This window comes from Vombatus ursinus, unplaced genomic scaffold, assembly GCF_900497805.2.
Source record: "Vombatus ursinus unplaced genomic scaffold, bare-nosed wombat genome assembly UNPS02009173.1, whole genome shotgun sequence".
Lineage (NCBI taxonomy): Eukaryota > Metazoa > Chordata > Mammalia > Diprotodontia > Vombatidae > Vombatus > Vombatus ursinus.
This window is the reverse complement of record NW_020948951.1, coordinates 11280432-11296201: the sequence shown is the minus strand read 5'-3', so window position 1 is coordinate 11296201 and position 15770 is coordinate 11280432. Positions and strand designations below refer to the sequence as shown.

The following is a 15770-nucleotide window of genomic DNA, read 5'->3' as shown; positions in this document are numbered from 1 at the left end:
GAGTCAGATTACGGAGTGACATGTTAGAGGAACTTCAAGTAGGCCAATGTATCTGAATTGGAGCGGGGTCAGGGGACAGTAAAGTATAAGAACACTAGAAAAGGAGGAAGGGGCCATGTTAATGTTACGAAGAACTTTAAATGCCAAACAAAAGACTGTCTCTCCCTCTCTCTCTCTCTCTCTCTCTCTCTGTGTACATACATACACACATATATATACACACATACATATATGTATATATACATACATATACACACATGTATTCTGTAGGTTATAGGGAGCCCCTGCAGTTTATTAAGAGAGTGAGGGGTGAACTGGCAGGGAGCTGGAGCTAAGATGGTGGTTTAAAAAAGGGGGGGGGGAATTCATCTGAGCTCTCCCAAATTTCATTCCAAATAACTTGAAAATAATGCCTGAAAATGAATTCTGGAATGGCAATCAGCAAAAGGTCAGGGTGAAACAATTTTCTATCTGAAGACAATTTACAGGGGTGGGGAACCTGAGGCCTTGAGGCCACATGTGGCCCTCTAGGTCCTCAAGTGTGGCCCTTTGACTGAATCCAAACTTCATAGAACAGATCCCCTTAATAAAAGGATTTGTTCTGTAAAACTTGGACTCAGTCAAAAGGTTGCCTCCAAGAACCTAGAAGGCCATAGGTTCCACACCCCTGATTTAGAAAGTTGTCAAAAACACTGGCATGAGATTGACATGTACTGCCAGTGCAGGCCAGTAGCAGGACTTAGGGAGATGTGAATTGGAGGTGGTAGCTTTGGGACCTTTGGGGAGATGGGTCAGACAACTGATCAGAAGATTACTGGGGACCCTTTGCTGGCACTCAGTGTAGGACTTTGTTGAAGTTCCACTTTGCAGCCCCAGGGAGAAGGGAAGCTAGTTCTTGTGTTCCCAGAGGAGTGGGGACTAGTCACATTTCCAGGGTGGAAGAGTCCTAATGGTAGCTCACAGATCAAGCTCAGGCCAGGAGAGCAATGACCATACTTCCTTAAATCATACCACCTTAAAACAACTGAAAACATACCATGCCCAACACCCCAGTAACTTTGAAAACAGCAACACAAAAACCTGAACCTTGGAACAGTACCTCCTCTCCACCCCAAGAAAAGAACCTAACTTGAAAATGAAGTTAAAAGTGAAGAAATAGGCAGGAAAAATGAGCAAACAACAAAAAGAACCTGACTATAGAAAGTTACTATGGTGACAGGGAAGATCAAGACACCCAAAAGAAGACAAATCAAAGCAGCTACATTCAAAGCCCCAAAGGAAAATATGAATTGGTCTCAGACCATGGAAGAACTCAAAAAGGATTTTAAATATCAAATAAGAGAGTTTGGGGCAGCTAGGTGGCACAGTAGATAGATCATTGGCCCTGGAGTTAGGAAAACCTGAGTTCGAATCTGGCCTCAGACACATAGCACTTACTGGCTGTGTGACTCTGGGCAAGTCACTTAACCCCAATTGCCTCACAAAAAATTAAATAAAAATAAGAAAGGTACAGGAAAAAAATGGAAAAAGAAATGAGAGTGATATAAGAAAAGCATGAAAAGAAAGTTAACAGCTTGATGAAAGAGGCACAAAAATTTACTGAAGAGAAGAACTCCTTAAAAAGCAGGAAAAAGGTACGAAAGTTCACTGAAGAAAATAATTCCTTAAAAATTAGAATTGGGCAAGTGGAAGCTAATAACTCCATGAGACATCTAGTGCTTTCAGGATGAGATGCCAAAATGAAAGCAGAAAAAAAGAAGCAGTTCAAATAATCATGGAGCCACAGTGAGGATAACACAAGATTTAGCAGCTTCTACATTAAAGGGTCAAGAATCACCTACCCAGCAAAAACTAAGTATAATCCTTGAGGACAAAAATGGCTGTTTAATTAAATAGAGGACTTCCAAGCATTCCTGATGAAAAGACCAGAACTGAAATATAAAATATGACTTTCAAATACAAGACTCAAGAGAAGCATAAAAAGGTAAACAGTAAAGCAGAATCATAAAGGATTCAAAGAAGTTAAACTTTATATTTATTCCTGCATGGAAAGATGATATTTGTACCTCTTAAGAACTTTATCATTATTAGGGCGGTTAGAAGGAATATACAGAGAGGGTATGGGTGTGAGTTGACAATGATGGGATGATAACTAAAAAAAATTAAAGGGTGAGAAAGAGGGATGCACTGGGAGGAAAAAGGGAGAGGAAGAACAAGGAAAATTATCTCATAAAAGAGTTACAAGCTTTTACAGTGGTGAGGAATATAGTGGGTGGACAACACTTGAACCTTACTCATTGGAATTGGCTCAAAGAGAGAATAATAGACACTTGGTTGAGTATAGAAATCTATCTTGCCCTATGGGGGAGAGTAGGAGGGGACGGGAAAAACAGAAGAGGGGGACCAGTAGAAGTAAAACACCTGAGGAGGAACACAGTGAAAGGAAAGAGAGAGAAAGATAAAAGGGAAAAAAACTAAGATGGATGGAAACACAACAAGTATATATGTGAATAGGATGAACTCACTCATAAAACAGGAACAGATAGCACAGTGAATTTAAAACCAGAATCTGACAATATGTTGTTCACAAGAAACACACTTGAAGCAGAGAGAGAGACACAGAGTAGGGGTAAGAGACTGGAGCAGAATCTATTATGCTTCAGCTGAAGTAAAAATAGCAGGGGTAGCAATCATGATCTCAGACATAACAAAAGCAAAAATAGATCTAATTAGAAGAGATAAGAAGGGAAGCTACACTTTGCTAAAAGTCACCATAGACAATGAAGTAATATCAATACTAAACATATATGTTTCAAGTGTTAACAGCATAAAAAACAAAAGGAACCAATTACCAGTATCAAAAATGAAAAGAGTGAATTCACCAATGAAGGTGAAATTAAAGTACATATTAAGAGCTATTTTGACTAACTATATGCAAATAAATCTAAGAATGTAAGTGAAATGGATTAACAGAAGAGGAAATAAAATACTTAAATAATCTATATTAGAAAAAGAAATTGAACCAACTATCAGTGAGCTCCCTAAGAAAAAATCCTGAGGACCAGATGAATTCACAAGTGATTTTTATCAAACATTTAAAGAACATTTAATTCCAGTGCTACATAAACTATTTAGAAAATTAAGCAAAGAAGTCCTACCAAGATCCTTTTGTGACACAAATATGGTGCTGATACCTGAACCAGGAAAAGTAAAAAGTAGAGAAAGAAAAGTATAGAGCAGTTTCCCTAGTGAGTATTGTTATAAAAAATTTTTAAATAAAATACAACCATGAATATTATACTAATATATTACAAAGATCCTACTATGACCAGACGGGATAACAGGAATGCGGGGCTGGTTCAATGTTAGGAAAATTATCAACGTAAGTGACTATGTCAGTAACAAAACCCAACAAAAATGATATGATTATCTCAATAGATGCAAGAAAAGTTTCACTCATTCCTATTGAGATACCAGAGAACATAGGACTAAATGGATAAGTAATATTTAAAACCATTAGCAAGCATCTGTAATGGAGATAAGCTAGAAGCATTCCCAGTAAGATTAGGAGTGAAACAAAGATGCCCATAATCACAGCTTTTATTCAATATTATATTAGAAATGTTAGCCAAGAAATTGAAGGAATTCGAATAGGCAGTGAGGAAACAAAGCTATCTGTATATTACCAGGAAAGCTCAACAGCAAAAGAAAGATAGAAATTCCATTTAAAATAACTATACTATAAAATACGTGGAAGAATACCTGCCAGACAAAGTCAGGAACCACAACAACTAATAAACACTTCTCACAAAAAGTAATATCTAAACAGTTGGACAAATATTGCTTGTGGCTAGGCCAAGCCGATATAAAAATGACCTAAGTTAATTTACTTGTTTGGTACTATACCAGATTACCAAAAATCATTTTATAGAGCTGGTACATAAACTGAAAAACTACTGGGAAAACTGGAAAGCAGTTTGGTAGAAACTAGGTATAGACCAACTTCTCACGCTGTATATACAAAGATAAGGTCAAAATGGGTACAAGATAAAGACATTAAATTAGGGAAGCATGAAATATTTTACCTGTCACATCCATCTATGGATAAGGGAAGCATTTATCACTAAGCAAGAGTTAGCATTACAGAATGTAAAATGGATAATTTTGATTACATTGAGTTAAAGTTCTGCACAAACAAAATGCAACCAAGATTAAAAGGAAAGCAGAAGGGGGAAGGGGAGATTTATAGCCTATATCTTTGATAAAGGCCACATATCTCAAATATATAGAGAATTGAGTCAGATTTATAAAGCTGCAAGTCATTCCCCAATTGATAAATAGTCAAAGGATATAAAGAGGCAGTTTTCAGATGAAGAAATCAAAGCTATCCATAGTCATATAAAAATGGTCTAAATCACTATTGATTAAAGAAGTGCATATTAAAATAACTTTGAGGTACCACCCTTTACCTGTCAGATTGGCTAATATGACAAAAAAGGAAAATAACAAATATTGGAGGGGTGTGGAAAAATTGAAATGCTGTTGCACTCAGTGTTTGTGGTGTTGTGAACTGATCCAACCATTTTGGAGAACAATTTGGGATTATGCCCAGAGGACTATAAAAGTGCATGGATGGCCTTTGACCCAGCAGTACCACTATTAGGTCTGTATCCCAAAGAAGTCGAAGAAAAGGGAAAAGGACCAATTTGTGCAAAAATATTTGTAGCACCTCTTTTTGTGGTGGCAAAGTAGTGGAAATGGAGGTGTGCCTATCAAATGGGGAAAGACTGAACGGTTGTAGTATAGGATTATGATGGAATACTATTGTGATATAAGAAATGACAACCAGGATGCTTTCAGAAAAACCTGGAAAGATCTACATGGGACTGATTACAAAGTGAAATGAGCAGAACCAGGAGATAATTGTATTTAGTACAGCAGCATTGTTCACTGGTCCAGTGTAAATGACTTAGTTATTTTCAGTAATACTGTGATCTAAGATGATTCTTTAGAATGTGATTCTGAAGAACTTATGATGAAAAGAGCCATCCACCTCCAGAGAAAGAACTGATGGAATCTGAACACAGATGAAAGCATACTTCTTTTTTTACTTTGGTTTTTTTGTTTTTTTGTCTCTTTGTCTCTGTTCTTTTACTGTATGACTAATGTGGAAATGTTTTCCATGACTGCACATGTATAATCTGTATCTTTAATTACTTGCCATTTCAGCAATGGGCTGAAGGGAGGGAAAGAATTTAGGAACTCAAAATTTTTAAAAATGTAATTTAAACATTGTATTTACATGTTATTTAAAAAAATAAAAATTTTATATAAAAAAGGTCTTGAGGCGATAAGGTGACATCTACACACTGGAAAAATCACTTTGGAAGCTGAGTAGAGGGTAAATGGAATGGAGAGGGTTAAGGCAGGGATACTCATTAGGGTATTGCAGTAGGCCATTCAAGAGGTTGTAGCTATATGAGTGGAGAGAAAGGATGTATGTTTGTAATGATGTGAAGATAGAAACAAGATTTGGCAATTGATTGAATTTGGGGTGAATATGAATGAATAGTGGAAGATGATGCCGAGGTTCTGATTATCAGTGATTTGGAGGACGGTAGTGTCCTTAACAGTATTAGGGAAGTTCTAAAGAGGGAGAATTTGAGGAGAAAGATAATGTGTTCTGTTTTGGACATGTTAAATTTGAAATGTCTACTTGAACAACTTGAAATGCCCATGCTGTTGGAGGTGCATGGTTATATCTCAGGATGGAGGCTAATAGACCTGTAGATCTGTAAATGATTTTCACAGAGATGATAATTAAACTCTTAGGAGCTTATGAAATCACCAAATGAGATAGTATAGATCAAGGATTCATAACCTGGGGTACATAAACTTTTTGGTAACTACTTTTTAATATAGGTGCTTTCCTTTGTAATTCTTCATATTTTATTTTATGCATTTAAAAATACTGTTCTCAGAAAGGTTTCATAGGCTTCACCTGAATGCCAAAGCGGTGCATCAAACAACCAAAAAAGTGAGCAACTCCTGATTTAAAGGGAAAAAAAGAAAGGGATACAGGGTGTAGTTTTAGAGGATACCCTTGATTAGTGGGTGTGTTCTGTATGAGAATCCAACAAAGGAGACTGAGAAGGATCTGACTGATGAAAATCAGGAGAGAGCAGTGTGATCAAAACCTATAAAAGAGAGACTATCCAAAAGGAAGCAGTAAGTGTCACATGCACAGAAGCCAAGGAGGATTAGAATTAAGACAAAGCCAGTAAATAAAGCGTTTGAGAGATGATTGGTGACTGGACAGTTTCAGTTAAACAGTGTGGTCAGAAACACGACTTTTGAGGGTTTAGACTGGTGAGAGGAGAGAAAGTGATAGGAGTACATGTAGACTTCTTTCTCAGGCAGTTTAGCCATAAAAGGGATGAGGATTATAACAGAGCCATCAGGGATAGGCTGATCAAAGCAAGGTTTTTTTGAGGATGAGAAAAACATAGGCATGTTTGTAAGCAACAGGAAATAGTCACAGATAAGAATAATGCCGGGTGATAGTGGGGACAATTTGCAGGAGATTAGAAGATTGTAGAAATCAAGGGCACATTTACAAATTTTTGCCTTGGTAAGGAGAAGGGCTGCTTCTTCAAATCTGAGGCCAGAGTGAAGGAGATAGTGGAGAGAAGTCTGAGTGAGTGAGATGAGGAGCAGCTTTGGGCAAGTGGTCAGTTTTTCCTGTGACATATGAAATAAAGTCCTTAGCTTAAAGGTTATCAGGAGGGGATACTGTGGGAGACTTGAAGAGAGACTAGAAGCTGTGGAACTGTTGCTACACAAAGGATAGAAGATAAGAGAGGATTAGAATATTTTACTTGCAGAAATTAGGGCTTAGATAAAATTTTAGTGGGTTCAGTCAGTAGTTTCAGCTTTTCAACAGTATGCAAATAGGAGCAAAAGAGGCAGATGGTAAGAAATAATCCATAGTTGGTTTACAAGGCATTTGAGGATGGAGGACAGTGTAAAGTTGAGTTGGTTCACCAAGAGGTCAATAGGGAACAGAAGAGAGTATGGTCAGTGCAGCAGTGTTGGTCTGGGAAAGAACTGTGGTGGGAGGAATGGAGGTCGTGGTGAACATGTGAACAGGGTTAAGGATTGTAAGCAATAGGTAAGGGTGGAGTGATAAAAGCATAATCAGATATGGGAATTTCAAAGTTCATGACCTCAGAAATGGAACATTTGTGGTGATAACAAGGTCAAGGGTGTGACCATCTCTAGCTGGAGTGGAAGAATGCATCATGGGAATGGAGTACATCAGGATTTTTGAGGAGCTATCAATTTGTATGTTAAATTCTCCTAAGTATAAGGTAAGGAGATGAGGAAGAGAAAGACTGCAAACCAGACACCTAAATCATTGAAGAACAAAGGAGAATGTTCTGAGGGCTGCTATGCACAACCTTGAGGTTTTGAATTTGGATAATGTTAACTTCAGATGAGGAGAAATTGATTAAGGTGAAGGTGGTTGTGCTGGCAGAGTGGGCAGAAATGGTGGTAGGGAATAGTTTAGCTCTTCCACCAATGTCTGATTTGGGGGATATGAAAGAAAAGAAATTAAAGGGCAGGTAGGGAAATGCTGTGGTTAGGAGGTGACATGTCTGAGTGAGAGTCAGAAGATGGAAGGAGAAAGAAAGACATTTAAGATGAAAGAAAGTCTGTTCTTAGAGCAGAAGTTTCAGAGGACAAAATTAAAGGGACGTGCCAATCTGGAATGGGTTAAGGTATAGATGAGAGGGGTTTTGGAGTCAAGGTGCAGCCAGTTGAGCATGGGGATTAAATGTTTGTATATTGACAGCCATGGATTCTGAATCACTCAAATGGAGTGTGAATATAAGAGGTTTGCCTGCCATTTTGCAGTGGGAGTCTATGCACAGCATCAGGGGTTGGAAAGAAGTTCATTGAGGGAAGCGTGAGATTAGATTGTTCAAAGCCCTTGCTTTGGCCTCTTAGCAAACAGATGTGTTCTGTGAAGACCCATTGTGGCAAACCTAACAACCTGAGCGCACAGAGCAGACCTGCACAACTTGCAGCCGCCAAAGAATTTCCTCTCCATACAAATGATGTTTTCCTCTACATTTTTCTGCAGTTTGCCTGAAATCCTTTGGCGTGTAGCAAGTGGCCCAAGGGCCATAAGTTGTGCAGGCCTGACATAGAGGTAAAGGAAACCCAGACAGGAGATCAGAGTGCCTTGTTTGTCTCAGATAAGATCATTTGGGAAGATTGGGAGAGATGGAAGAGGTGTTGTCTACATGACATCCAAGAGCTGAATAAAGTCATGGCCCAGAGCAACAGTGGATCAGGTTGTGACCTCCCCTGGTTTTGGCTCAGAGGGCAAGAGAAACTTTCTGTGGTGTTGAGGGTCTGGGCCCTCAGTCTGTGCGTATGTGCATATTTTCATGTATAGTCAGGCACTAGACTGAGCCTGTGAATCAGGGCTTGATAGAAAAGATCAGGAGTAGTGCTGGGCAGTTTTGCCCCCTGTGTCCGTAACATCTTACATATCTGTCCTCCTCCTAGTCACGTCACAACTACCCTAGTTTAGGCCCATATCACTTCTCATCTGGCCTATTGCAATGGGCTCTTAATTTCTCTCCTTGTCTTCAATCTCTCTCCTCTGCAATTTGTCTTCTGCGCAACTGCCTGTTTGTTTTTGCTTTGTTTGATAATATGATTGTTGTAATTCCTGTTTCTTTTTCTTTGATTCATAGTAAACTATTTCCCAGGCCTTAATTTTTATTTTGTCTATTTTTTAAAGGTTTCTTAAAAGCAGCAGATTTGGGGGATTTTGTTTTATTACTCAGTCTATCACTTTTTCATTTTCTTGGGTTGTTTAATACATTAACACTTAAAGTTATGAGAGTTAGGTCTATAGTTTCTTCCATTTGTCTCTAAAAGTTTTTCTTTTCCTAAATTAGAATTTTTTTCCCCTTTATATAAACATAGTACAATGTCTCTTCAGTTATTTTAATTCCAGTCTTTTTTAAGACAACTCTTTTCTTACTGGCTTTCTTTCACCTTCATGTTTCCTTATCCCACCTTAAACTTCTTTTGTTATTTTTTAAATTTAATTTTCTGTGCCTTTTACTAAAAAAGGATTTCTTTCGTTCTGCTTATTATTTCTCTCCCCTTTCTGTCTATTCTAGACTTTTATTCTTTGATTCATGGTCCTTATACTTATTTAATCCTTCCTTAGTATCTGTGTTCCTCATGGAATTAAAGGTCCTAAGGTAGCTATTTTGAGTTCCTTCTAAACAGTTTCTGTATTATTGCCTTCTAGATCTTGTCCCCCAGCTCCTTTTTTTCTTTTGTGCCTCACTCTTAGAAATAACTATCATTCTCCAATGCTATCCCACCACCACCACCACTGAAACAAGATTTCTGCACTTTCTCCCTTTTTCTATCCTTCCCTTTGCCTCCTCACCTATTCTTTTTATACTGTCTTTCTGAGAGACTAAAGGAGTTATTTTTTATTCATTGTTAGCCTTTGGGTACATGACATAATTCCCTTTATCTTTTTATGTAACTAAACAAAATGAAAGCACCATTGATTTATTTGTATGTGGGATCTTGTGAGATTTAGTTCATGATGTTTCAGGCCTCTTTCCGCACCGTCACGTCTTTGGACTTCTGCTTTCATCCTTGTGTTCATTTTGGAAAAAAACAAATCTAATCTTAATGATCTCTTAGGTTGTTGTTGTTGGTTGCTGTGTTTTGTTTCTTCTTGTATATCTATGTTTGAGAAACAAGATGTTTCTTCAGGTTTGGTTTTCTGTCTAGGAATGTTTTGAGTGCCTCTTTAGTAATTCTTTTTTTTCTTTTCATTAATGGTTAGATTCATACTTGAAGTGTAGGTCACCTTGGTTTGCATCTTGAGCTCCTTTGATCTTTGGAATACGTTTCATATCCTCTTGCTGTTTTTGGTGGGTGCTCAATAGTCTTGTGTTATTTGAATTTTTTTTCCTCTGTATTTGAAGGTCTTTTTTTGAAGGTCATTTGTTGAATTTGTTGTTAGTAGAATTGTTAAAATTAACTATGGCATGTCTTGGAGTTTGCAGCATAGAGTTTTTTCCCCCCTTGGAGACAATCAATTCATTCAATTGGCATTTCATTTTCTTTGTTTAGAAGTTTCTCTGGGGACTGGACCTTGAGGATCTCTCAGCCTCCCTTGGTTTCTGCCCTAATTGATTTCTGGGATAACAGAAGTGGGCCCAGCTGGATGTTGGGCTGTTTTCCCTCTGGCTTAGTGGAGTGCCACACAGCCAATCACACATGTATCCTGCCCTAGTTTTTTCTGTTCTTCAGTTCAGACTGAGGTCTGTTGTGGCACAAGAGCACTGCCATCAGGGCCTGAGTAGGCTTCTGCTCTTTGGGTTTCTGTTGTCTTGGAGAGGGGTGGTGTGTAGAGTTGATTACTCTTGCAAACCTTCAGGTTGACTTAGGTAGCCCTGCTGCTGGAAGCATGGTGGGTGGTGGAGAGGGGTTTTGATTGAGCAGAATAGTGGCTAGCAAATAGTCTTTTTTGCTCTTAGTTTATTGAATTGTTACTGCATTTGGTTTCTTGGTATCCTAGTCTGTGGAGACAGCTGAATTTGCTTTATCTCTTGCACACAATTTCTATTTTGGAGAGGACTGAGAGATCATGAGGCTTGGAGAAAATGTCTAGTCCTCCATCTTGTTGGTGTTGTGATCTGGAAGTCTTCTTTTGTATTTATTTTCTGAACACTCATATATGTATGTGGTACTTTACCCAATATAACGTAAGTTTTTTGACGTTACTGGCTCCTGTTTTTGTTTTGTCTTTGTATCCCAGGTACCTAATGTAAAGCCCAACACATACCAGGTATTTAATAGTGCTTGATTGATACATACAAAATAAATATATAAAATAAGGTCTAACCACTATGGAAAAAGGATGGCCAGTGGTACATTGTGTTCTGGGAAGTGGAGGGAAATCCATGTTTCCCTGAATGCCAGAAGATGGAAGGAGCACAAGAGAAATATGTGTAAGATGAAGAGAAGTTTAAGTATTGAACGGAGATTCCAGAGATTGAAATGGAGGGGCTGTATAGGACGCTCACTTGAGGGTGTGCCAGGGTAGAGTGAAGGTCGTCTAAGAATAGGGGAGACCTAGTCATGTTTATAGGTAATGAGGAAAGGAAACTAGTAGAAGACTGAAGAGGATATAACAGGAAAGAATGATTGGCATAGGCTTTCTTAGAGGGTACAATAAATGGTTGACCTTGGCTGGATACACTTCCTCTTCTTTGGAGCCTAGAACAAAGGAGTAGAGAGGATGACTGCTGATGAGGAGTGTTTTTGACATATTGAGTAGGGAAACTAAGGTTTTAATTTTCTCAGTAAATAATAAGCTCTTTCTCTTGTGGAGAGTAGAGATAAGTGGTGTTTGGGGGCTGAAGTGGAGGTTCGGCGCAGTTAGAATAAGTGTGATAGGGAAGAATAGAAGAATCCTTATCCAGCTGAGTTGAAAAATTACTTGAACTTGTGATGGATCTATTAAAAAAAAATTGCAATGACTTTCTCCACTAGTTTTCAGTAGCACCATAGTTGGAAAAAGCAATTTGCTTATGCCAAGGGATTACTAGATTGTCATAATGCTTTATTAATCTTCATAATATTCTCAATGTGATGTTTTTTATCTCATTTGCTAGAAGTGAGAAACTAAGGTAAAGAAGTGTCACTATTGAAATCAGTATGGCAACCCATCAACAGAGGTGGGGATTAGAAGTCAGTTTCTTCTTCTCCCTCTTTACCCAGGTCATTCTGTTGTTTATGCACCCAAACTGAGGAAATTATTTGGTTCAAGAAATTTGTCTAAGTGAGATGCTATGGGGAGGTAGAAAAATGAAGTAAGACACCATCCATAGTCTCAAGAAGCTTCAATTACTATGTAAAAGTGTGCTTGTATTATAGCTTGTAGAGGTGTTCATAATGTGGTAGTTTATCCCCTGAAAACTACCCAGGGATCTTCATAGGTTCTTCATCTCTTATAGTCCTAATACATACACCAATATAGGTATAGTATTGCCAGTATAGGAAGAAAACTCAGTTGTTGACTTACTCCTGTGCTTAATATTTCTTTATTCTCTTTTAGGATTCAGTTTGCCTGTTCTATATGCAAGTTCCGTAGTTTTAAAGATGAAGAAATCCATAAGCACTTACAGAGCAAGTTCCATAAAGATACATTGCGTTTTATAGGTACTAAGCTACCTGACAAGACAGTGGAGTTTTTACAGGTGAGGTGTAATATAGGGCAGAGGTTCTTCTGACAATTGTTGATGCAAAAAGTTACTCTAACTAATGTTTATCTCCATTTTGTAAATACCAAAAGGGAGGCAGAGAAAAGAGATCAGTTGGTTTCCTAAATCTCAGATCTTTTCCAAGTAGCCCAAATGATCTGAAGGAACAAAACCTGCCTGTCTTTGATACAGGTGTCAAGATACTTTTTTAGGGAACCAACAATGTGCTTTTAATGCAAATGTTCAAGTCAAGGCTTTAACCTGGCATCTTCCAACTTGGTGGTGGTGGTGTTTTTAATATTCTGATAACTGTATTTCAACATAATTGGGTTTTTTTTTTTAAATCCTCTGTGTATTATTTTACTCATTTACAAATATGATTGTGAGAAAGGGTCCATAGGTTTCACCAGGCTGCTGGACAGAGAGAAGGGGAAAAGCCCTTGATTGAAGCTGCTTTTGTGTATAAATTGTCCTCTTGCTCTTTATGTTGTCCTTCAACCTTTTTAGGAGTACATTGTGAACAGGAATAAGAAAATAGAGAAGCGTCGTCAGGAGCTGACTGAGAAGGAAAGTGTAAAGCAGAGACCAGATCCTTTCCAAGGTGAGCTAAGAGGCATTAGTGAGAGAGGAGTCAGAAGATCCACATATATGTCATAGCATCTAGCACTCTCAGAAGTTTTCTATCGACCTGAACACAAATGCAGTGAAAATAGAAGGCTAAAAAGTGAGCCGAGAACTCGGATTATTTATAGTCAGTATATTTAGCAGAAGAAAAACATCCACACAGACAACTATGGAGAGAATTTATTATTTTCCAAAGATCTTTTCAGAATTTATTATTATTCCTTCTGGACAAAAGAAGAAGCTAAGGGAGCACGTATTTGATTTTACATATAAAACAATTTTAACTAATGTTCTTTATTTCGATGGTATCAGGATGCTTAAGGAGAAAGCTGGGTGGAAGGTGAAGGGGTTACAAATTTTATGTGATCATAGAACCCTATAAATGAACAACTCCAATCACATGAACAGTGATTAAATAACCCTCATTTGTATCTACAGGAATTGGCCAGGAACACTTTTTTAAGAGGATTGAAGCTGCACATTGTATGGCTTGTGACATGTTAATTCCTGCCCAGCACCATCTTCTTCAGCGGCACCTTTATTCTGCTGACCACAATCACAACCGCCGTGTAAGTTCTCCCTGCCCTATTCTGAAATCAGCTGGTATAGTATACAAGGTAGAAAATTGATGACAGTCTTGATCCTTGTGGTATTCTCTCATTATCAAAACATCTTGTGGTCATTTTGAGGGATTGTGTTGGAAGGGAGCTTTTATTTTTCTAAGGTTAAAATTAACCCTGTCATTTGAGGTTAGACATTTTACTGAGGCTTGGTTGAAATATATGAGATTGAGGATTTTCTTCATGTAAAGTTAAAGAGATTCCTTACCATCTTCTGGAAATGTATTATATATAACCTGATTTTAAATTGCTAAGATATGTATATCTGAAGGCATCATGCTATATTGCTCTTTGAAGGTTGGGGATATTTAGCTTTTATCCTTGTATTTGCAGCACCCAGCATGATACCTTGCAGAGCTGACCTTGGATGGTGCAAATTCCTAACAACTCTAACCTCCATGTCTTGATGATTGCCTATAAATACTCATAGTTCTGTAGTGCTTTTAATATGTAAAAAGCAAGAAAAACCTGACCATCAGAGGTTAAGCATCTTACCTGAGGATGCATAGCTAAGTTAAATTTGAACCCAAATCTTCTGACTATAAGGCCAGTGCTGTTATCACCATGCCCTTTTGAATCAAAATAAATAGTACTACTGCTTCCCTCTGTAGAAGAATGATTCTTTTTTGTTTGTTTTTAGATGATAGCTAACATTATTTAGTGCTTACTATGTGCCAGGGACTGTGCTAAGCACTTTTATTCAGAACAGCCCTGGGAAGTAAGTGCTTGGGGGGGGGGCAGATGATAATTATCCCCTCTTACAGGTGAGGAAACTGAGGCAGGCAGAGGTGGAGTGACTTGCTCTCACGGTCACACTTAAATGTGTAATGATTGATTTTAACTTGGGTCTTCATGACTCCAGGCCCAGTGATATATCCACTGTGCCATCTAGCTGCCTCTAAACAATTATTATATTGATTTTGCAGTGAGGAGACTGCCCTTATCAATGCAAATCAACACCTTGGTAACCTAAATCTTTTACAGCAGGCCTGTAATCTATTTCCTTTCCCTCAGTGCAAGTTTTTCAAAAGTAATCTATGTTTGCCTTCCTCCATAGGTTGCTGCTGAACAATTCAAGAAGACAAGCCTACACGTGGCTAAGAGCGTCTTGAACAACAGACATATAGTGAAAATGCTTGAAAAATACCTCAAGGTTTGTGGTTTGGGACAGGGGAAGACATGTCAGTAGGCAAGCAGAACTTTTGAAAAAGAGCAGGATTGTCCATTATGTAGAGGTACCCATGATGCAATATTTGGTAATTATTGGATTTTCTAGAAAGATGTGTCTGGGTTTTAGATGTGAACAAGTGTGGTAACATGACTTCACCCAGATCTTAGGGATTCTCTGAGAGAACTTACCTGGTTTTGTATATGTCTATAGCTTAAAATAATAATAAAAAATAAAGTTATACAGTGCTTTAAGTTGACAACCTATTTATTCAAGAACAACTGAGAAAATTTCTGCTATGATAAAGACTAGGATAATACTCTCATGTGTCTTCCCAGTGATTTTTAAGGTAATCCTTTTAAAAATTCTCAAACTATTCTGGGTGGGTGGCTTATCTCTTAGCTCTAAAGTACCCCAGTTGTTCATTTAGTTAAATTCCCATTAATTTTGGAATTCAGAAGTTGCAGGCTTTGAGAGAGGTTGCTTGTAGAAAAGAGATCAAGGAACACATTGTCATTAGAATGCCAATCTTGCCAAATAATACACACTGGGAAATTTAGACTAGAGCCTTTTTAATGAAGTCCTGGACTAGCCCAGTTTGTGCAGTTTGAGAAATTAAGACTTTTAAAAACATGTCATTTGATGGTCTTTGTTTCTGTCCTTTTCCAGTTATTATGGTATGGACTCATTTCTTGTGAATAATTCTTAAAATCCTCCAAGTATACTGAAACATTTGTGTGGATGCCTTAGGATATGCAAAAATATTGACTTAAGTCAGGTTCACATTTGAGCCTTCAAGTAATTTAAATACATTTAGAAATAATTCAAGTGGAAAGTTAAAGATCAACTTCGTGTTCTGGTCCTAAATTTGAAAGGAAACATATAAAGAAAAAGTATTTTTAAAAATCTTTTTTCCCCCTATATTTTAAATACAAAAACCCCTAACCCTATTTATAATACTCTATAATGTCCTGGCCTTTGTTTTCAAATGCAATATTAAAGATAAGTGGATGATATGTAATCCATTCATGAAACTATTGG

General features: G+C 37.7%; 1 protein-coding gene across 2 annotated transcripts in view; it reads left to right on the top strand.

Annotated features, from left to right (window-relative positions):
* Window positions 1–15770, top strand: part of AKAP8 (A-kinase anchoring protein 8) — a 62532-nt gene that overhangs the window by 45632 nt on the left and 1130 nt on the right. For both annotated transcript variants that reach the window (XM_027851122.1, XM_027851121.1), the window contains exons 10-13: window positions 12173–12314; window positions 12825–12918; window positions 13380–13510; window positions 14619–14714. In XM_027851122.1, coding sequence (XP_027706923.1) covers window positions 12173–12314; window positions 12825–12918; window positions 13380–13510; window positions 14619–14714 — 463 coding nt within the window. The remainder of the gene's footprint in view (window positions 1–12172; window positions 12315–12824; window positions 12919–13379; window positions 13511–14618; window positions 14715–15770) is intronic.